General features: G+C 45.6%; 1 protein-coding gene across 1 annotated transcript in view; it reads left to right on the top strand.

The window, feature by feature from the left end:
* The window catches only part of LOC139326256 (vomeronasal type-2 receptor 26-like), a gene marked incomplete at its 5' end in the record, with an annotated part of 38,403 nt that extends 15,796 nt beyond the window's left edge, over positions 1-22,607 (top strand). The window contains 4 exons of the mRNA XM_070956413.1: positions 5,142-5,146; positions 5,421-5,549; positions 5,682-5,810; positions 22,382-22,607. Coding sequence (XP_070812514.1) covers positions 5,142-5,146; positions 5,421-5,549; positions 5,682-5,810; positions 22,382-22,607 — 489 coding nt within the window. The remainder of the gene's footprint in view (positions 1-5,141; positions 5,147-5,420; positions 5,550-5,681; positions 5,811-22,381) is intronic.
* Between the last annotated feature and the right edge of the window lie 311 nt (positions 22,608-22,918).

Raw genomic sequence — 22,918 nt, 5'->3', positions numbered from 1 at the left:
GCGGTCATCAATCCGGTGGCCTACCGGTTGACTCTACCCCGCTCCATGCGGCTCCACCCTGTTTTTCACCGGTCCCTCCTGGTCCCTGAGGCCCCCGCGAGCCATTTCCGCCGCCCGCCGACGCCTGCCCCCCCAGCCGCAGCCGACGAGGACGACGCCTCGACGTACGAGGTGGACAGTATCCGGGACTCCCATTGGCTGAAGGGGCGCTTCCAATACCTCATCGCCTGGAAGGGGTACGGGCCCGAGGATTTCACCTGGGTGGACGCGTCTGCCGTTCAGGCCCCTGACCTGGTGCGGGCTTTCCACGAACAGTTCCCGTCCCGACCCCATCCCGACCGTCAGACCCGGGGGAAGGGCCCTGCGGTGGGGGATAGTGTTGTGGCCCCGCCCTCTGAGCCTGTCCCATCGGAGGAAGAAAGCTCCGAGCATGAGGAAGAGGAGTCAGCCAGGCCTCCCTCTCCAGGCCCCTCCCCTCTGGCATTGTCTCAAGTGCCGGCCGAGGGAGAGGAGACAGCTGATTCGAGTCAAAGTGATAATGACACATCATTCCTGGACGCACGCCTCCGAAGGCGTGATAAACGTTTGCAGCAGCTTGGGAGGCGTGCTAGGGATTAGAACTGAGTCACTGGACCACACCCCAGAGACCACACCCCAGAGACTATATAATAGAGAGTGGTGGTCAAGGATCTTTTGTGACGAACAAAGCAAAACCTTGGAGTCACTAAAGCCTCGTCCGGAACTGCTGGGAGAAATATTATTTCTGTTTGGACTTTCTTGAACGTTCGTATCTTATCTGTCTGTTTGTGAAAATAAAGTAACTTGGCAGACGGTGTGTTTATTGCTGCCAAGTCGGAGATAAGAACTGAGTGCGTTCCAAAGTGTTTCCTTAACCCTCGACTGGCTGTGTGTGTGTGTGTGTGGGGACGGGGACAGATCATATGGATCTACAAGGAACTCCCACCTAAGATATTAACAGAAAGGAAGAAATTTGGTTTTCTGGTGTCTGAGTTAAAAAAGAGAAATATCCCATATAGGTGGAACGCCCCAGTTGGTATTATACTGAGACATCAAGGAGAAAGATATCAGTTAAATACTATTGAAAGAGCGGAAGAATTTTATCAAAATAGGTTGAACATGAATTTAACATCTTCAGGTATAATACAGGATAAGCAGGAGGAGCTGGAAATAAAGGGAAAATATCAAATTACAGAGACTGTACCAGATAAATTGCCTTTGGATTTATCGGATACCCCAGCTGGATTATCTACAAATTTGAGAGAAGTGCCATCTGATTTTAATGTGATGACTTATCAAGGCAAGGACAAGCATGGAAACCAATTAGGGGATATACAAGGGATAAAAAAGAAACATGAGACACAAAAACAAAATCAACACGACCAATCTACAAAGCAGAATGAAAACCGACCAGTTGACATACAATCTGTAGAAAGGAAACCAGGATGGAAGTCAAACCCACAAAAAGAAAACAAAAAAAGAAATAGGTTGTATAAAAATAGAAATTTCTAACTCAAGCAACAGTGAAGCCAGTGACTTTAAAATATGAATGATTATGTGAAAACATAGAGGAGGCGACATATTGGTCAATATCATCCTGAGGATAGTGGCAGATCTCTGCATTGCCGTAATTTTGGGATGTGGAAAGAGCCTCAAACTGATGGATTTGAATTATCCACTTTGAAATTTCTTTTTGTGTTGATAAATATATTATAATTATCTTGAATCATAAGGCAAGAGAATCATGCTGGGGCATGCAGAAGATCCGGTTGTTACCCATTACGATGATGGAAATCAATAATCCTGATGAAACCCACAATTATTATTATATGGAATATAATTATAATGTCACTCGGGTGGTTGTTTTTACTTTTATACATATAAGAAGATATTTACTACTGATGGGGGCAGATATGATTGAAGATCTTGAATAAACTGTTGCATCAGCAAGCTATGTTACCCTATTATGGATGTTGGTTTTAACAATCCAGTGGAAAGACCTCAAAGAAGATATTATATGGACTATAAATTTAAAGTTATTGTCTTTTCTTTTTTTTTATTTAGATATAATGGAATATATATATATATATATTTAAGTAGTGTGGGCAGTGAATTAAAGATATTAAGAATTGTTGTGTATGGTAAATTTGCAGGACAGTGGGTGAATAAGCTAGCTACAGACTGATTAGTTTAAGAAAAGGGATTTTTAAGTGATATATTTAGGGGAGTGGAGGAAATGGATAGAGTGGAATAAATGTTAAATTAGATTTTATGGGGAGGCCGCTTTGAAATGTTATAGTAATATATATAGAAGATTAAATATTAAAGTAGGATTTATCGTATAGTTTTAAAGTGGAAGGTGGTTTTGAATTGTTGTAATAATATATAGATATAAAACACTATTATGTTAAATTAGAAGTTATTTTATAATAGTTATAGTATAATGGTTTTTTTTTTCTCTTCTTTTCTGAAATGTATGGATAAAGGGGGATGTTATAATATTTATAATATTTTTAGTAAGTAAAGGTCAGTATTTTGAGGAGGGAGTAAGTAATCTGTTATGAATTAGGGTTTTTTTTGTTACGAAGAAGTCACAGGGGGGGATGGGTGGGGAGGGGGGGTTAGGGAGGGGGAGGGGGAGGGGGGGGGAAAAAGGGGGGGAAAAATTGTATTTGAAAACTTTTTCAATAAAAAAAAAAAAGTAAAAAAAAATAGCCTCTGATGATCGCACAGCTCAGCTGGGCTTGTGGGGGGGGGGGGGCACAGGGATTTTTGCTACCGGTTCCCCGAACCACCCGCCGCCATCGCTACTGGATCAGGAGATCCGGTCAGAACTGAGAGCATTTCACCCCTGCCTTGGGGGGAGGGGAAACAGGGTCAGAGCCCAGGTGCGAATTAAGTGAGCTCAGAGTTGGCTTCCCTTGGTCCGGGCCTACCTGAAGCTCCTAATCAATACCTGGATTTCTTCTGAAGCTCCGCTTGAGGCTCACGATTTAATTAGGGCATCGGTCGGAACCCTGACAGCCTCCCTGAGCCCCATCATCCACTTCCCAGCTAGCAGGAATTACCTTGGCTAAACCAGGTGAAAAAGCCAAGGAAACCAGCACTTTTCAGACTCCTTGCCGGCCTTTGCCAGACAAACTAATTCAAATCAAATCACAAAATGCACAAAACCAGCCTCTAAATTCCAAAACGCTGCAGAAGAAACTGCCTCCAAATCCCCGTCCTGACCGAACCGAGAATCGAAGGCTGTGGTGGCTTCCGCCTCCATTCAAGCTTCTTTTTGAGCTGCTGGCTTCCCTCTTCCTTCTTCCTCGGATTCCCCCAGCTGAGGACCCAGCGGATCTCTTCCCTGAGATTGGCAAGATCCTACTGATCTTGCGCAGAATCCAAAGGATTCCCCCTCCTTTGATCTAGAAATTAGAAATCCTTCTGGGTTAAATACCAGGCAGGTAGGAGTTCATACAGGGGATCTCCCTTAGTTTCCCCTAATGAATATAGTACAGGTAAGTCCTCGACTTACAGGAATTCTTTTAGTGACCGTTCAAAGTTACAACGGCGTCACTGAAAAAAGGTGACTTGTGACCATTTTTTACACTTTCGACCTTTCTAGCATCCCATGATCGCTTGATCAGAATTCAGACACTTGGCAAATGGTTCGGACTTATGACCGTCTCTGTGTCCCAAGGTCACGGGATCCCCTTTTGCAACCTTTCCACAAGCAAAATCAAGGGGGAAGCCAGATTCACTTAACAACCGTGATACAAACTTAACAAGTGTGGTAATTCACTTAATGACTGTGGTGAGAAAGGTTGTAAAATGGGACAAAATTCACTTAACAAACATCTCTCCTAACAAAAGAAATTTGGGGTTCAGTTGTGGTCGTAAGTCAGGGACTACCTGTAACTCCTTTTTCATGCAATGTCCTGGTGTCTGATCTTTGTCTCATCCCAGCTATGAACTCAGCCTAAAGTCTCCTCTGATATCCACCGTTTCCCTCGTCTCCTGATAACCCCATTCCTTCCTTCACCCTCCGTTGTGGCTGACATAGTCAATGGGGAGGGGGGGATCTGGCAGCCCCCGTTAGTTCCTCAAACTGATCTCCCCCCCACTCCCCTTGGATGCTTTCCTCCCAAGGTCCTCCTGGCTGGAGGGGCAGAGAGGAGCCAAGGCCTGGCTTTTCCAGAGGGGTCTGTGGATGGAAGCCTCCCCGGTGCTTCCTAAACCCCTTGAGAAGCTCCTGTTCAATGTAGGTTTCCTGGTCATGAAAAAGAGCATGGAGTGTGTTAGTTCAACGCCAGTTTGACCTTCCTTTGAAAGACTCTTGGAATCTTGTGCTGCACAATTTATATCAGGAAGGGAAGTTGGGTTCTGCCAGCTGTAGGTTTCTGATTCGGCCATTACTAAGTGAATTACAGGGTGTTTTTTTTATGCTTCAGATGATAATGAGTCTCTTTAGAGCCAGACTTTTACTGTTTTTACTACTTTTATTCATTTTTCAACACTGCACTGTTGCCCTGCCTGGTGGATGCTCTCAGGACAAACGATATAAAATATACACCATCCTCATTCAGATACTGTTAAGTCTGCTGTTCTCTATAACCTTCACACAGATCATAAGATTTCTACTGTCCATCATACGAGTCAAATGGACAGAAACAGAAGCAATCTGGGCGCCAGGTGCTGAATTCTGTGCAGCCTCCCTCCCCCCACCTGCTGTAAAGTAAGACTTCCCCCCAAAATAAAACTTAATATCCATTTTTTTATACTTAAAATGGTCATGAGGGCACAGAACCGGTTGTTAAATTATTTGAATCTCACACCTGCTGGATTTTGTTGAACTCTTTTCCATTGATGGGTGGGGCCATGCAGGCTAAAGAAGGTTCAGTGGATCAGAGGGGGGGGGGGAGAGAGAGAGAGAGAGAGAGAGAGAGAGAGAGAGAGAGAGAGAGAGAGAGAGAGAGAGAGAGAGAGAGAGAGAGAGAGAGAGAGAGAGGGACCCAAATGAGCTGCTGCAGCCATCCCTTGACAGACCCCAGAATGTCCTTGGAGACCCCTGGAAAGTGACCTTGTTTGTCCTTGGGGTCTATGCATTGGTTGGCCTCTGTGTTTTCTTCCACCAGTGCAGGTAAGTTGCTCCTGATCAGGGGAGTGGCGTCACCACAACCTGAGGAGCTCTGGGGCACTGAAAGCCTCCCAAAATGTTGGTGGGACTAACAGGAGAAAGGATAGAGTCCCTCAGGGCTGGAAGGGGCCTTGGAGGTCTTCTAGTCCAACCCCCAACCTTTTCTTTAAAATCTCCACTAATGGAGCCCCCATTAAGAATAGGTTTATTATCCTTGTTAAGAAAAGAATGTAACAGTCAGTTATATTTTATTCTTTTTTTCTTTTCCAATCCCCAGAAAAAGGTGTCTGCAAGTGTCACCAGAGCAACAAAGTGAAGATGTGGAGGCCGCCATCATCACGGTAGAACCCTACATACCGGAACCCATCAACCCCAACCTCACCATCATTGATGAACGAAGGAGGATGTCAGACGTTCTACCTTGCACAAGATGGAAGAGATGCCAACCATCGCATTGTTGACCAGGGCTGAATATCTGACATCGTCTTTCATCAATTATGGTGATGTGGGAATTATTGTTTTTTTCTTCAATCCCCAGAAAAAGGTGTTTGCAAGTGTCACGAGAGCAACCAACTAAGGATGTTGAGTCGGCCTCCATCACAGTGGAACCCTACATACTGGAACCCATCAACCCCAACATCACCATCATTGATGAACGAAGAAGGATGTCAGACGTTCTACCTTGCTCAACAATGTGATGGTTGGTAAGTGTTTGAACTAATTTGGTTATCAGGTTTTTCCCATTATGATGATATTATTGTTATTTAATTCTTGGATGGATTCCATTCAAGAGACGGAAAAACCCAGCTGACTGCAATCAGTGGACAACTTGGAGGCGGCAAGAAGTGAGTGGACCAAGGATTTGTCCACAAGAAGAGTCCTAGCTGAAGGGAGAGGATTTGGGGTCTCTTGAGGTCACCTGGTGTCCTGGGTTGCTTTGCATTTCCTGCTTTGGGTTTTTGGGTGGGGATGGCTGGCCTTGGAAGCTAAAAAGAAAGAAGAGTGGGAGCCTGGTAATTTTAAATACTAATTTGGTTGCTAAGTTTTATTTATTTATTGCTTCTTGCTTATTTATTATTTTATTATTAAAATATTAAATTGGTGCTTTTTTTGCCCCATGATGAATAAGTGCCATCAGTGAAATCCCAAAACAATTGGAGCCCCATTTCGACACCCATAGCATTGACAACCTCACCATCGGTCAATTGCCAAAGGCAGCTTTCCTTGGAAGAGCTGACATCCAGTCTGGCTGACAGTGTGAAGAACCACAATCCCCCCCATGAGGCAGGACCTTGATGTGGTTGTGGGGCTTGTGTGCTCAGAGGAAGATGAGGGCTACACCTGAGGTTCAACCATACTGGACAGGACTCATGAGAGGAACCGGACAAAGAATGCCTCTCCCATAAACAATAGGGAAAAACACACATGACAGAAACCCAGGTGGGCTCTCCAGTTGCCCAGGTCAGGAAGGACCGTGCCAGGGGTTCAAATTCCTGGACATCTGGTGGAAAATGACCTGCAGGACTCAGGACTGCTGGCTGAGCATCCAGGGGTGGCAGCTGCTGAACCACTGGAAGGAAAGTGTTTTTCCGACTCTCCCCAAGATGGCAGCCAGACTCAGCAGGGGTTTTTTCCCTTACTCCTGGTTTCCTCACCTGAACTGGTTCTTTTCTCCCCTTTTTTCTTTTTTATGCACTTTTTAATCTAGTTTTATTTAGCTTTGGGGGGCTTGTTTGTCATTTTTTTTTCATTTTTTGGAGGTTTTGAATGAAATAAAAAATTGATTTGAAAAAAAGAAATGATATGAGAAAAAGTACAAATGAAATCTTAATGAAAGATTCACATTGTAGCTGCCATTCGTTTGTTCTTATATAAAATAGGAGAGCTTGTTAAGTCCTCCTGCTAAAAATTATATATTTTTCTACTGGATTTTACTTACGCACTCTATTAGGAAATTATAGATATTGTTCTAAAAACTGGGTGGTATTTTTAAAACAACATCAAAGTAGCTTTGTCTAAGAGTCGATATAAATGTTGCATCCTGAAAAAATCCTATTTCTTCAACTGTCCCACCTGTATTAATGACAATATAGAAGAATAGAGGAGAAGATGCTGCACAGGGAATAATCAGATAAGGGGGGAAGGGAGCCCCCAGGTGCATAATTGGCAGAGAAAGAACCTCAGAAAGGACCCTCCCTCATTTTTCAGGCTTTCAAAAGCGTTGGTGGGAGATTTGTACTTTCAGACATGCAAGGTTCTCTTATGTGCCCTTCCAATAAAGTAGAGTTACATCATGTTTCCCATCTGATGTACCTGGGAGAAGATGGGGGGGGGACTTGCGACCTAATGTGCCAGGTGAGTCTGGCCAGAGCCAGATCTGGGAGGTCAGATGTGGCTGCTGCAGACTTTTGAGGTCCTTCTGCTTCTTTTCTCTCATAGTCCGACTTTCTCAGTTGGCTGTAATAGCTTTTCTCCACATGGTAACAGTGGTCCATCTCAGCCAGTTGATGCTGCAGACTCTGGAGCTGCTTCTTAACCCCTGGCAGAAGGTTCCTCACCTCTTCGAGGTCTTTCTCAGAGTCAGGCTTCTCTTGGTTGAGATGCACACTTGGCTAGTGACCTCATGCAGTTCTTTGTGGAGTTCTTCAATGTATTTCACCAAAGATTTCTTCTCTAGCTCTAACTGATGGCATGATCTTCTGCAGGTTTTCTGCAGGTCTTCTGTTGTGGTCTTAAGTTGATCCACTTTCTCCTGGAGACAGCTGTGCTGATCTTTCATCTATTGATTTTTTTTTCCTGGAATTTCTGGGACTGAAAGTCAAAGGAGTCTCTCAGTTCATCACCTGGAGGTTGGGACCATCAGTGGTCACTGAGAGATCTCCCAAGGATATTGACCATTTCTTCCTTGTTACTGACCTGTTTGAAAAATGGAGAGACACAGTCACATCCTCTCTCCGTTCAGGGCCAATTTTGCTAACCTGCCTTTTCCACTCTGGTTTTTTCCTACGGTTTTGGAGTCCATCATCTTCTGCTAGAATGAGATGCGGGAGGAGTGAAGACCCAATGGACAATCTGCAGAGGGGTCTCCTGCCAAAGGATCCTTTAGATATAATCTACCCAGATCTGTTCTCAACTAAAAACCACCAGGTTCAAAATATCATATTTGAGGGCACATCAAGTGAAAACCAGCTCTCTGGAGACGTTCCTAATGCTGGGAAAGGTGGAAGGGAAGAGAAGGAGGGGACAATTTGGGGTAAGGTTAATGGATTTGATTACTGTATGGATGGGTGAACTTTAGGGAGACCTGAAAATCCAGACTGGGGACAGGTCATCCATCTACCTCTTTGGCCACTCAGAGTCCACACAGTTTCAAAGCTGTCAATCAATGCAGACGAAGCTCCCTGGAGAAGTCGGTAATGCTGACATGGGTGAAGGAAAGAAAAGAAGGGAAGGATCACTAGTAAGCAGCTATAGTGGGGATGGGGGAAGGTTGGGAGACCCGAAGGACCAGGTGGGGCAGATCTACATGGAGAAAATCATCTATGGGCTGCTAGGCATCAACATTCAACTTGATGACATAGAATTAATCCATCAATCAGTCAATCAATCAATCAGGCAGGCAGTTGACTTACAAGGTCCCTTTCAGCTGTAGGCTTCTATTGACTACTTCCTTTTCATTGTCACCTTAACCTACAAATAGGGAACAGATGAGGGTTAATACGATCAAATGACAATAGCCTAAAGCAGTCATTAAATTACACTACAACAACTTTGTGTAAAAACCACAGTCTTGGCCCCTTTAACACATGGAGGGTCTTCAACTCCCAGAATTCTGCATGCTGGCTGGTTGGAGAATTCTGGGAGTTGAAGTCTCCCCCATACCTTAAAGGGGCCTAGTTCAAGAAACACCAACAGAATCCCTCAATACTGATCTCTCTTCAAACTCTCCTGACTTCCCATTGCTATGATTTCTGATAACAGGAAAAGGTGATGACCATTGGAATTAAGTCAGATCCCCCCCAAGTATTTAGGAGTCTCATCTCAGCCACGAAAGCCAGGTGGGTGACCTGGAACCAGTCTCTCTCTCAGCCTTCACAAGGTTGGTCTTGTGGGGATGAAGGAATCTTAGACACGTTGACTGCCTTGAGCTATTTAGAGAAATAATAAAGGTGGTATAGAAACCTAAGTAATAAAAAATGAAAATAAATGAATACTTCAGTTGCCAAGCCAAATGTGTTTGGGAAATAACTACTATCTGGCCAATGGAATCACAGTTTAGGTTAATTTCCCCAAATCATTAAGCAGGTCAACCTCTCGCTTTGGGGTCACAATCTCCATCCAACTGGGACAGCCTGAAGCCAATTTTTGGGCCTTAAACCTTGCAGATTTTTTCTAGCGCACTTCATCACCAGCCAGCCAGCCAGCCCCAGCCCCTTTCCCGAGACAAGGACCTTCGAGATGGTGGATGAGGAGTTTGGTGACAGGTATGGAGGCTGCAGACACGGCAGGTATCAGCACGTCTGTCGTGTTTGGTTGAACCCCATTTCACTCATCTCCCCCCACCCTTAATTCTGCCTTAAAGGGGAGGGTCTCTCCCTCCTGAGGAGCCCAGGCGAGGGAGGCCCTGCGATGCCCCCAGTGCTGCCATCCAATCCAGCCACTTTCCAGGGATGTTGAGCAGAACCTCCATGATGTGGTCCAGACTCCCCAAGGATGCTGGCGGTTGCCATGGTGAGCTCCAGCCAATGAGCTCAGGAGGAGCCTCTGACGTCACAAGCCAAGGCTCTGATTGGCCTGGACCTGAGATTTGAATAATGACCCCCAACTGCCTGCCTTCACCTGGGGGCGGGGCTTATCTATGGATGAACCAACTCTGAAGGGGCTTCAAGCCCCGAATTCCCTTCAGCCACAGCGGCTCCTTCTGAGGGGGGAACCGTTGGTTGCCTGGAGAGGTCGGGGAGCCCCAGATTCTGCCCCTTCTGTGGGGATGGAGCCCAGATTGAAATGTCGCCCCTTGGATCTGGAATGAAAGCTCCAGAGAGTCCAGGATTTCCTCTCCAGGCCCAGACGATGAAGGGGAGCTGAGAGGGAAACACCACAAAAGATTAAATATTATTCGTATCCAAAAGGCCTTGTGAAAATGTACCTAAAGGAACACAGGGGTCTTTGCCAGCTTTAGGTGTCCTCCTCGCTGCCTGCAGAGGCCAAGTATGGCTTAAGGGTCAGAGTATAGGCTGCCCCCTATAGGCAGTGAGCGGGACCGCTAAATCATGGAAGGACCTGGTGGAGGAAGGACCCTGAGTGCTGACTGGAATTCTGGGAGTTGAAGTCCACACCTCTTCAGGTTGCTAAGGCTGAGAAAGACGCTCTAGTAAACCCTTCACTGGGCAGTTGGAGGGATGACCTCTGAGGTCTCTTTCGACTCCATTTGTCCATTATTCTAACTCCTCCCTCTTTACGGAGGGCAAAAGAATCCTCTCCAAAAAGGGACTTGGGCAACAAAATGGAGGATGCGGGGTCTTTTCCAGCTTTAGCTGTCCCTCTTACTGCCTGCGGAGGCCAGATGTGGCTTAAAGGCCAGAGTATAGACTGCCCCCTACAGGCAGTGAGAGGGACAGCTAAAGCGCAGCCTCCTCCATTTTGTGGCGGGAACCTCCAGTAGAAAGAGGGAAAGGAGGAAACTGGATGTAGCTAGAATTCTCTTCGTGGCTTTTTTCATCCCTTTTCAGATTCTGTTCTGTGTGTGGAACTTAATCTCTACTTTTGGCTCCTTGAATAAAGTCCACCTTGGTTTAAACCCCGGAGTTTCCTCAGGGCCTCCCTGTCTCCCCCTCAGGCCGGCTGAGCCCCTGAGTCCCAAGGCCGGAGCTTCTCCCCTCGATCCCCTCCTGGCTCTCCAGAATTAGAATATTATGAATTACCCTCAGAGAAGCAAATAGAGCTGCTGTTTTCAGATGCACAAAAGGCGTTTGATAATGGGAATTATGGCAATTTATGATAAAACAGTTGAAAATAATGGATTTTGGAGACAGATTCATAAATATGATCCAAACTATATAGAGAGACCAAGTGGTAAAGGTGAAATGACAAAGAAAATAGATATCAGAAAAGGAACAAGACAAGGATCCCCTTTATCTCCATTATTATTTATGTTGACATTAGAGGTTTTAAATAGAAAAGGGAGACAGGAAAAGGAAATAAAAGGAATGAGAATCAAAAAAGAAAAATATAAATTACAAGCATTTGGTGATGATTTGGTGTTTATCATGGAAGCTCCAATAAAGACAGCGCCAAGACTATTAGAGCAAATAGAAGAATATTGGAAAGTAGCAGGACTGAAAATCAACAAAGATAAGACAAAAATATTAGTTAAAAATATGAGAGAAAATCAAAAAAAGGAGATGATGGAAAAACTGAACATCCAAATTGTGAAGAAAGTGAAATATTTGGGCATCCATCTGACATCAAGATGTGCAACGCTCAAGGAAGACAATCATTATAAACTGAAAAAACAAATCGAAACAGACCTGGAGAAATGGAGAAACTTGCAATTATCACTAATGGGTAGAATAGCATTAATAAAAATGAATGTATTACCAAAAATATTATTTTTATTTCAAACTATACCAATAAAACTGGAGAAAAAAAAATACTTTGAAGAGCTGAAGAAAATAACGTGGAAATATGTGTGGCAAGGAAAGAGCAAGAATTAACATTAAAATGCTACAAGATGCAAGAACTAGAGGTGCTTGGCTTGGTGGGCGTGGCAGGGGAAAGTTACTGCAAAATCCCCATTTCCTCCCGATCAGCTGGGATTCTGGAGGGAGAGAATAGTTGGCGGCGGCGCCAGTCAGAGGTGCAACTTACCAGTTCCCCAAACTACTCAAAATTTCCGCTACCGGTTCTCCCAGAACTGGTCAGAACCTGCTGAAACTCACCTCTGTTCCAGTCCTGCCTTAGTCCTTTTTGATTGGGGGTGTGAAACTTGGGGAAATATTCTGAGATTGATGTGGGATATCAGAACTGGGGATTCCTAGAGTGTGAGATGGCTGAGTGTCCAATATTGTGTGGTGTGATGGAGGAAAGTGAAATTGTGGGGAAATGCCTGTTCCATGTTGGGCAAAGCCAGAAGTCTCTCTACCTTCTGCTTGTGGGAGAACCAGAGGGATTTGGGTGGTCACTGTGAATCTTAGACTGATCTTGGTCTGATCCACCAGAGCTTTTCTTATCTCCTTAGAATGGAATTTGCAAAGGGATCCTGTTTGCAATTAGGAGCCATTATAAGACATAAAAATTGATTACCAACTGATCAGCAATCTGTGTGGTTAGAGAGCAGAACAGCTTCCATGGGTGCCTCTTCCTAGAAACCTGAAAGTGCCCCTCCCCCTCTTATTCACCCCCTTCTGCGGGAAGGATGTGTATTTATGTTTGCCAACAAATTGGACTGGAACATGCACACTAGTACACCTTTTTCCTAAAATAGGTGTTGTCAGTGGAGAACATACCATCCCTGTTCCTCTCATGGGGCATGTTCAGAAACAGGCACCAATCCTAGTCCTACTATTAGTAATCATGGGGATAGGAACTGCAGTGGAACAGGTGTAGGTGGAGTGACACACTCAGTAGTACAGTTTCAGCAATTATCAGAGGAGCTCCAAGAAAGCCTGAACCAAATTGCTGGAACCCTGGTAGAAGTCCAAGACCAGATAAATTCATTGGCAGCAGTGGTCCTACAAAATCAACATGCCTTAGACCTCCTAACCGCAGAGAGAGGAGGTATGTGTGTATTTCTGGGAGAAGACTGTTGTTATTCAATTTTAGTTATTGATTAGCCCTTTGGGCCATATCAAGTGTAGAATTACAAAGACAAATCATTACAAAGGTTTGGTAAAACAAATTAAGTAAGATTGGAATAACTCGCAATTAAAATACAATTAGAATAAAATACGATCTAAAATAAAATTGGGATAAAATACAATAATTTAAAGTACCATTTAAATATAATTAAAATTATATTATAATGTCGCACCTGCATCTACCCAATCAGTGTTAACTGCTATTAAAATTACATTGTTAGATCAAGTGGTCATTCTTACAATCTACCGCATTTTGCTGCACCAACTTTGTCCTCCTTCCCATCAACTTTACCACAAATTTAGCAATCCATTTTACCAACTGCAAGTTGGAACCTAACAAACAATATCGCAAAAAGTGCTCTTTAGACTTAGGGGTGCTGGTATAAAAGATCCTGCCCAGTTGATGTTCCCTCAGGTCTGAATATAGGGGGCAATCAAAAATTACGTGGGACGTTGTTTCAACGTCCCCCGTCCCACATAGACAGACCCTTTCCCTTACAGGAATACCCTTATATCTACCCCAGAGCATATTTGTTCCAAGTTGGTCCAACCTCAATTTTGTAAAGAATCTTCTCAGGACGGGAAACAAAGGCACAGCTAAATATTTTTCTATTTTGAAAATTTGTTTATTGGCTGATAACCAGGGGCAAACTTTTACTGCTGTCACCTGTGCAATATCCGATTGGGCACTTATGTCCTTAAATCTCTCTGAAATCCAATTTCGGATCTGCCTATAGTCGTACTGCTGCCAATTTAAAGGGATACCAGAGCTAGATACCTGCTTCAGAACTCTTGATAACCAGTTATTTTTATTACTTGAGATAATCTGCTCCATTAGCGCTAATTTTGGTAACCTCCCTCCATCTCGATTATTCTCAACCAATAATAAACTGTTGTTTCTATATGAATAAATCAGATGTGGTCAGAGAAATTGCCAAGAAATTGCAGGATAGGGCATCCAAGATAAGTCAGAGGTTACAAACAACTGACAGGTGGTTTTCTTGGTTGTCTGGATCCGGCTGGATTAAACAAATGTTATTCTTGTTGATATGGCTGTGGCAGGCCTAGCTTTTATTCCTTGTGCAATCCCTGTGCTGAAACAGCTATCTATCAGAGCAATGAAAGAGATACAGACTGAGAAGGAATTAGTTTTGACAGAGCGCTTTCTTGAAGATAGAAACTCTGAAACAGATACATATGTAGAAATGGAGTCTGGAAAAGAATGGAGGGAGTACCTCCAAGGATTAATAGAGTGAAGATCAAGAAATACCTATCTCTTGCCTAGATTAGTCATATTTTGTTAGATATTATATGTTAGCTTTGTTTATCTAAAGGAATGGAATAATATTTACTAAAGAGTTGAACATGTAAGGAATGGTGAAAGTTTCTGCATGGAAAAACTTTCAAAGTGGGGAATAATGTAGATAAAAGAAATAATGTGAATAAAAAAAAGGAATCATACAGAGTCAGATATATGGGCTCTGGGGGACCCTCTCTATTCACATTATTATAAGGGGAAGACGTGCTTAGATACATGAACTCTGAGAGAACCTCTCTATTCACATTATTATAAGTGAGGAAAGTGCTTTTTGGAAATTACATTAACAAACAGTTAAACCCCATTAAGTGGTAATATATTTTCTGAGACCTAGATGTCACGAAAAGAACCACCATATGGAAAACATCTGAGTGACCTCACTGTGAATGACACAAAGACCTATATGTTACAAAGAGTTACCTAATCCAATAAATTTACCCAAGGACAGCAGTAACTCTCCCATTAGCAACTACAAGCACTTAAGAAAAGTTGTGTGGCTAAGATAATTTTATAAACTAAAATTAATTGTTTAAGTAATTAGATGAACACATTATCCAATGTATGTAACCATATAGGGAAAATCGGATGTATGATCTCATGTTAACCATATATGGAAAATGTATGATCTCACTGAATCCTTTGTCTTAGAAATGTATAAAAACCGTTGTATCAGAGTTCTCTCATTGTTCAAAGCTCCAGGTACAAAACTGGCTCTGAACCTTGCGCAATAAAACTGTCTCTGGCTGACCTAGGAATGTTGCTTGGTCCTTTCATTCCACAACAGTCCCTCCCTCCCCTCCCCACATGGGGAGAGAGGCAGCCTTAATTTCTCCATCTCTTTTCACTTGGCTTTCTCTAACTTCTCTCTCTCCCTCTCTCCTCCCCCTTCCCCCCTCTCTCTCTGTCTCCCTCTCCCTGTGATTTTTTTTTTAACTCTGCAAAGTTTGAAAAACTAGTTTTTCACTAAAGTTGATTTTGTTCTCAGAGACTGGCTGCACTATTGCATCAGTCCTTTTCTGCGATGCCCTTGAGCATTAGCTTTCAAAATAAAATAAATTTTGGTTCCAACTCAGCTGGCAGCTATTTCAGATCTGTGGCAGGCTCTGGCATTAACTGGCCCCCTCCCCCCAGTTTTGTCTTTCATCACTATGCAAACAAATATCAGATTTATTTGTTATTTCAGCCACAGGTGCCATGTATTCCCTGCATGGAGCTTCCAAAACTCTCAATTCTAGATGATGGATTTAATTCCATCTCTCCTCCTGTTATTTTGAATCACATGAGGATTATTTCCCTTTCATTTCCCTCCAGAGAATTTCCCAACAATCTCCAAGTCCAAGAACTAGTTGAATTATCCAGGGATCCCTCCTGAGAGGGAGAATTATGATAAAAGTTTCAGCTCTGCTGTTTGGCTGAATGCTCTAGGGGAGACTTTGGGCAGAGAAATATGGAGGTTTGGGACAAGCAGAGTCTGTATTCTTGAATGTACATCTCCCTCCTTTCCAGATGAAGCTGAGTATTTCTCTGTGTTGAGAAAAAGCAACTGAATGTTCCACCTTGTGAGACTCGTTTGATTCTTCTAATTCTTCTTTAGAAACAGGAAAGGGATTCATTGATTCACGCCATGAATTATGGACTTCCTGCTTCTGCTTCTGATGCTGCTTTTGTTCCATCCAGTCTCTGGGAAGCTGACAATGAAATGCCCGTTGAGTTTGGAGAACCAGGATGGGAAACAGCCACAGAGCTTTTACAGCCCAGGAGACCATCTCATTGGTATAGTCACCAATGGAGATGTAAGATTGCATAGAAAGTTGCCTTTCAACGTGGCTCCTTCTCTTCAGTTAGTTTTCCATGATCCGTAAGTCATTCAGGGTGATGGAGTTGCACTCCCTCCATTCTAACACTCTCCTTCTTTTCAGTTTTTTTATTTTTCATTTATTCCTATATTGGGGAATATGTCTAATTTCCTGAATGATTTTGATTTCCATGGCTTCTCTGTTTTGTCTGATTTTGTGAAAGAGACTCAAAATGGGGTCTGAAAAAAAGCTGAAAGGGCTGCAGATTATTTTCGTCTCTCTGTTCAATCCTTAATTTATCACTTGAATAATGAGTTTTATTTAAAGTAGTGGTGGAATCAGTTATAGTTGCCGTACCTCAGACCATTTCCATACTTGTCTAACTGATCATTGCTTTTGGATCAATGTTGGTTTAAGGCTCAGTAGGCTTGTGGAGGATTATATATATTATATATAACAAAAGTATTTGTTGTGGCTGTTGAATATAATAACTTTTTTTTCAATAGGACTTCTTACGAATTTTTTTATTTCTTACTATTCGTTTTCAACGTTCAACTGGTGAACAAGAATTCCCAGCTCTTCCACAACCTCACACTGGGCTGCAACATCCATGACAACTATTTGAGCACTTTCCACACTTCAGATGCCTTGCTGGACATTCTCTCCACTGGAGAAGCCAATGTCCCCAACTATAGCTGTGGAAGGAAAGAGAACCTCCTGGCTCTTCTTGATGCAGCTGGCAGGACCATCTCCATCCAAATGTCAACATTCGGAGGCACCTACAAAGTCCCGCAGGTTTGTGTGTGTGTTTCTCCTTCTGGTAAAGTGAGGGGTGGGTGGTGGTGGGTGAGTAATAGATGCAATCATGTCTTCTCCATGGAATTCAAGAGCTGCTTTTCTCCATATTATCAAAAATGTCAATATTTTACCCCATTATGTTCATGTTGAGATTAATCATAAAAGGCCCGAAATGCAAGCAATACATTCCCTGGAGAAGACATTCTAACAACTATTTAACTGATCAAAAAATATCCCTGGTTGTTGGGGCCTCTATTGACATCTTCATTTTCACAGATAAATGATGCCTGCCCTATCCAGTCGGATTGAAGTTGGCAATAGTAGCATTTTATCTATCTAAAACAGGGGTAGTCAACCTTTTTATACCTATACCTATGTATACTTTTTATACTTTTGTATCTCTGTTAGTAGTAAAATTTTCTAACCGCCCACCGGTTCCACAGTAATGGTGATTTTCAGAAATTTAAATTTTCACGGGGAATTTTATGAAAACCTAATGAAAATGTTTTTAAATAATGCTATGAAAATTTTTTTTAAAAGTCAATTAATTTTTTTTAAAAAGGAAAGTGGTTCAGTATCGGACAAAACCCCTACCACCCACCATGAAAGCTGGAATGTCCACTAGTGGGCGGTAGGGACCAGGTTGACTATCACTGATCTAAAATGTGGAATAACAATTACTCTAGCTGTTATGTCCGCACAGCCGGAAGTTGCATGTTGGTTTTACTGAGTCATTATCTGCAATAAACATTGCTGCTAGAAGTTTGGCTTCTCATCTGTATTCCTACTCCCACACATTCCATTGGCGATGAAGGAGGGATTGCTGGGCCCTGAGCCAAAGTAGAGATAAAAGAGGCACGCGTGAGTGGATACTGTTTGTTTTGGAAAGAGAATGGCTAACTCACCACAGTTTGTTCTGTTTGATCCTGAAACACAGATGTGGGACTCTTATCCAATTCTTTTTGATTGTATATTGGAAGCTAATGACTATACCAATATCACAGACAATAGTAAACGAGCACTTTTTTTGAGCATTTGTGGAAAAGAAGTGTTTGAGATGGCGAGGGTCCTCATTGTGCCCCAACCCCTGCAGACAGTTCCTTGGGACATATTATTAAGCAAATTGAAGGAACATTATGCTCCTCCACCATCTTGCATTGCTAGAAGACATGCGTTTTACCATAGGGACCAGGTGGAGGGTGAGTCTATCAGTTATTTATTTATTTATTTATTTATTTATTTATTTATTTATTTATTTATTTATTTATTTATTTATTATTGAATTTCTATACCGCCCTTCTCCCTGAGGACTCAGGGCGGTGTACAGCCAAAATTAAAAAACATGCAGGGCAAATATTAAAAAACAATTAAAAGATATATAAATTTGGCCCAATTAAAACTCATTACCAATTAAAACGTTTAAAACATTTAAAAACAATTAAAAATTTCAACTTAAGCCAGCCCGGCTTGCTTGAAAAAATGGGTTTTAAGGGCACGACAGAAGGCACTGAGGTCCTGGATTCTCCTTATCTCTGAGGGGAGCTGATTCCAGAGGGTAGGTGCCCCCACAGAGAAGGCCCTCCCCCTGGGGGTCACCAGCCTACACTGTCTGGCTGATGGCACCCTGAGGAGGCCCTCTCTGTGGGAGCGCATGGGTCGATGGGAGGTCGTCGGTAGCAGCAGGCGGTCTCGAAGATAGCTAGGCCCTATGCCATGGAGCGCTTTGAAGGTGATAACCGGCACCTTGAAGTGCACCCGGAAGACCACCGGGAGCCAGTGCAGCTAGCGCAGGAGCGGTGTTACATGGGAGCGCCATGCTGCTCCCGTCACTACCCGCGCTGCTGCGTTCTGGACCAGCTGGAGCCTCCGGTTGCTCCTCAAGGGGAGCCCCATGTAGAGAGTATTGCAGTAGTCAAGGCGAGAGGTGACGAGGGCGTGAGTGACTATGCACAGGGAATCCCGATCAAGAAAGGGCCGCAACTGGCGAATCAGGCGAACCTGACAAAAGGTCCCCCTGGTTACAGCCGTCAGATGTTCCTCCAAGGACAGCTGCATATCCAGGAGGACTCCCAGATTGCGAGCCCTCTCTGTGGGGGCCAATGACTTGCCCCCAATAGTCAGTGATGGAGTCAACTGACTATATCGGGATGCCGGGAGCCACAGCCACTCAGTCTTGGAAGGGTTGAGCTTGAGCCTGTTCCTCCCCATCCAGACCCTCACAGCCTCCAGGCACTGGGACATCACTTCAAGGGCATCGTTGGGGTGGCCTGGGGTGGAGATGTACAGCTGGGTGTCATCAGCGTACTGGTGGTATCTCACCCCAAAGCCATGGATGATCTCACCCAGCGGCTTCACATAAATGTTGAACAGAAGGGGCGAGAGGACCGATCCCTGCGGCACTCCACAAATGAGAGGCCTCGAGGTCGACCTCTGCCCCCCTGCCAACACAAACTGCGACCGGTCGGAGAGAAAGGAGGAGAACCACCGTAACACGGTGCCTCCCACCCCCAACTCTTCCAGCCGGTGCAGCATGATACCATGGTCGATGGTATCAAAAGCTGCTGAGAGGTCTAACAGGACCAGAACAGAGGAGCAACCCCTGTCCCGAGTCCTCCAGAGATCATCAACCAACGCGACCAATGCCGTTTCCGTGCTGTGCCCAGACCTGAAACCCGACTGGAACGGATCTAGATAAGATGTTTCCTCCAGGAATTGCGGAAACTGTCGTGCGACCACACTCTCAACCACCTTCACCATAAAGCGAAGGTTGGAGACAGGACGATAGTTGGCCAATATTGCCGGATCCAGGGACGGCTTCTTGAGGAAAGGCCTCACCACCGCCTCTTTCAAGGCAGTGGGGAAGTAACCCTCACTCAACGAAGCGTTGATAACACCCTGGAGCCAGCCTCGTGTAACCTCCCGGGAAGCCAGTACCAACCAGGAGGGACACGGGTCCAGTAAACATGTGGCCGCACTAAGTCTCCCCAAAATCCTGTCCACATCATCGGGAGTCACAGCATCAAACTCCTCCCAGATAACATTCTCAAGACTATTCCTCGTCACCCTGCCCTGATCTACCCAGTCAGAGTCCAAATCCCCCCGGATCTGAGCGATTTTGTCATACAGGTATTGTCCGAAATCCTCCACCCTGCCTTCCAAGGGATCCTCCCGCACTCCCGGATGGAGCAGGGAGCGGGTTATCCTGAACAGGGCGGCCGGACGATTCCCTGATGACGCAATAGAGGCGGAAAAGTAATTAAACTTTGCCATCTTTATTGCCATTAGGTAGGCCTTAATATGCGACCTTACCCGTGTTCGATCAGATTCAGCGAGACTGGCCCTCCAACCGCTCTCCAGGCGTCTTTTCCGGCGCTTCATTTCCCTCAGCTCCTCAGTGAACCAAGGAGCCGCGCGGGATCGGCACCGGGTCAGAGGCCGCAAAGGCACGACTCGGTCCAAGGCCCCACCAGCCGCCCGGTCCCAGGCGGCTACCAGCTCCTCGGCTGAGTCATGTGCTAGAACCTCAGGAAATGGCCCAAGCTCCGTCTGGAACCTCTCAGGATCCATCAGGCACCTGGGGCGGATCCATCTAATTGGATCCGCCTCCCTGCGGCGGGGGGCAGTGGTTCGAAAATCCAGGCGAAGGAGTGAGTGGTCTGTCCATGACAAGGGTTCCACGTCTATATCCCCAATAACAAGACCACTCAACCACTGGCCAGAGACAAAAATCAGATCCAGAGTGTGACCTCCCCTGTGAGTAGGGCCATGAACTAACTGGGTCAGGTCCATGGCCATCATGGAAGCCATGAACTCCCAAGCCACCTCAGACGTTTCACCAATGGATGGCAAGTTGAAATCTCCCATGACTAAAAGCCTGGGTGTATCTACTGCCACCATGGCTATCACGTCGAGTAGCTCAGGTAGGGCTGTTGCCACGCGGCAGGGAGCCAGGTACGTAAGCAACAAGCCCATCTGAACCCCACGACCCCACCTCACAAGGAGGGACTCACATCTGGCTATCTGAGGCACAGTGGTCTCCCTAGGACCCAGATCCTCGTTAATAATAACCGCCACCCCCCCGCCCCTCCCCTGGGCCCTCGGCTGATGGAATGCTCTGAAGCCTGGTGGGCACATTTCAGCCAGAGGGACACTGCCCTCCGGGCCCAACCAGGTCTCCATAATACCCGCCAGGTCCGCTCCTCCCTCTTGTATAAGATCGTGAATGAGGGGGGCCTTATTTACCACAGACCTAGCATTGCATAACATCAGTCGAAGGCCCAGATCCTGAGTGTCTAAGCCACCTAGTCTCCGAGAGGAGCCATGGGGACTGGGGCAAGCAATTGCTCTCAAACAGCGAGTGCGAGCCCCCAACACATGATATGTTCCCCTGCTCCCGCCATATCTGCCCCTCCCATCTACCGTGCTACCCCATCCCTTTCCCAGTCCCTCGACCAGCACCTCCCAAATCGTTACCCTGTGCCGGGCTCGGCTCTGACCCTGGTGGATTTCCCCCCCCATCCCCCAGAGTCTTCTTCCCAATTTCTCTAGAAAGATCATTACAAACCCCCCTCCCAGAACCCCTTAAAATCTTAAAAAAATTCCCTAAAATACCCCACAAATTCTTCCTTGCTCCATGCCATCTCTCTGGACTCCAAAGTCCGTCATCGAGATAGGCCCTCGATAATGTGGAGGGCCAAACCTGCGAGAGGGGAGAATCTTGCAGGGCGAGGAGTTCCGACACCAAATACATATAAACATCAGGGGAGCCAAAGTCCTAGGGAAGGGGGTACCACCGATGTTACAAACATAGGGAAAATTCCAGTCCATGGTCAGGTCGCCAAGCTCCATTGTCCTCTCACGACAATGGCCAAGGAGGTGTATATCATTCGACCCCGGGAGTTTCCAGGGCAGTCATGCTCTCACCTAGGCCACCCATGGAAACTCTGATGGAAATCCGGGCGTGAAGATAGCCATAATCCGCCTCCAACTGGCCTTACGTCCATAGAACCAGTATCTCTCCTGGGATTAGTAGCATCCGGGAGTCCAAGTATCTTGCTCAGAAGGAGGTTTAAGTTCGTAAATTCACGTCAAAGAGATTTTACATGGCAGGGAGTTCAGACAAGCTAGATGGAGAAGGGGGAAAATTAGGAATAATTCAGCAGGCCAAGATAGATGGGTAGCTGTAGCCGTAATAAGGCCCATAGGCCTAAACTCGGTCCAAAGGAAGGAGGGGAAATTCAAACTGCATAAGTTTGTAGTTCTTTTCCGACCCCTGTAAATCCCTCAACCTTCCAATCTGATGGATAATGCTGCCCTATTTCGTTTCCCCCCCCCGTCCAGCTCGTCCTGGGGGGGGTCTCTGGGTCTCCATGGAGGTAACCTTCCCCCAAGGGTCCAACACTCTCCAATCACCCAGGACTCGGTCTAAGGCTGCTGCTGAAGAATCCTATGCTGTAATTCCGGTCTGCAGGCCTTTGGGAGCCGCCCCAACATCAACTGCCATCACCGCGGTCGCTGCCGCGGCCGCCACCGCCACCATCGCCGCCATCACCATCGGCCACCCCACGGACGCCCCCAGCCGCCCCCTGCCTCTAGATCTTCCTCGAGGCATCCAGGGGCATGGGGAACCTCCGTGGGGGCCTCAAACGTCGCCGTCGTCAGGGGGCCGCCACCACTGCCGCCGCGACCACCCGTAGCCACCGGTGCTAGCGCCGCTCCCACAGGCCGCATCCATTCACGCCCTCACCCGCCGGCGCTTCGACGTTGTCCTCCTCGGAGCTGGGGTGGTCCGGAGAGCTAACAAAGCTCTCAACGGGATCCCCAGGTGCTCTTTTTCCCAAACGGGGGGTCATAGCTGTTCAAAATGACCCCCCCGAAGTCCCCCAAGCCGAGGCATCGCCCCCCGAGGATCCGGGATTCAGCGCCGGGACGCCATCTTAGACATGCGCAGAAGCTAAATTATATGGCAGCCCTCAGGAAAGCAGCTATCTATTGTGAATTTAGCAAC

Source organism: Pituophis catenifer, unplaced genomic scaffold (assembly GCF_029215685.1).
Source record: "Pituophis catenifer annectens isolate HBS135680 unplaced genomic scaffold, rPitCat1.0.hap2 SCAF_20, whole genome shotgun sequence".
Lineage (NCBI taxonomy): Eukaryota > Metazoa > Chordata > Lepidosauria > Squamata > Colubridae > Pituophis > Pituophis catenifer.
The sequence above is the reverse complement of the archived record's forward strand: the minus strand, read 5'-3'. Positions and strand labels throughout refer to the sequence as shown.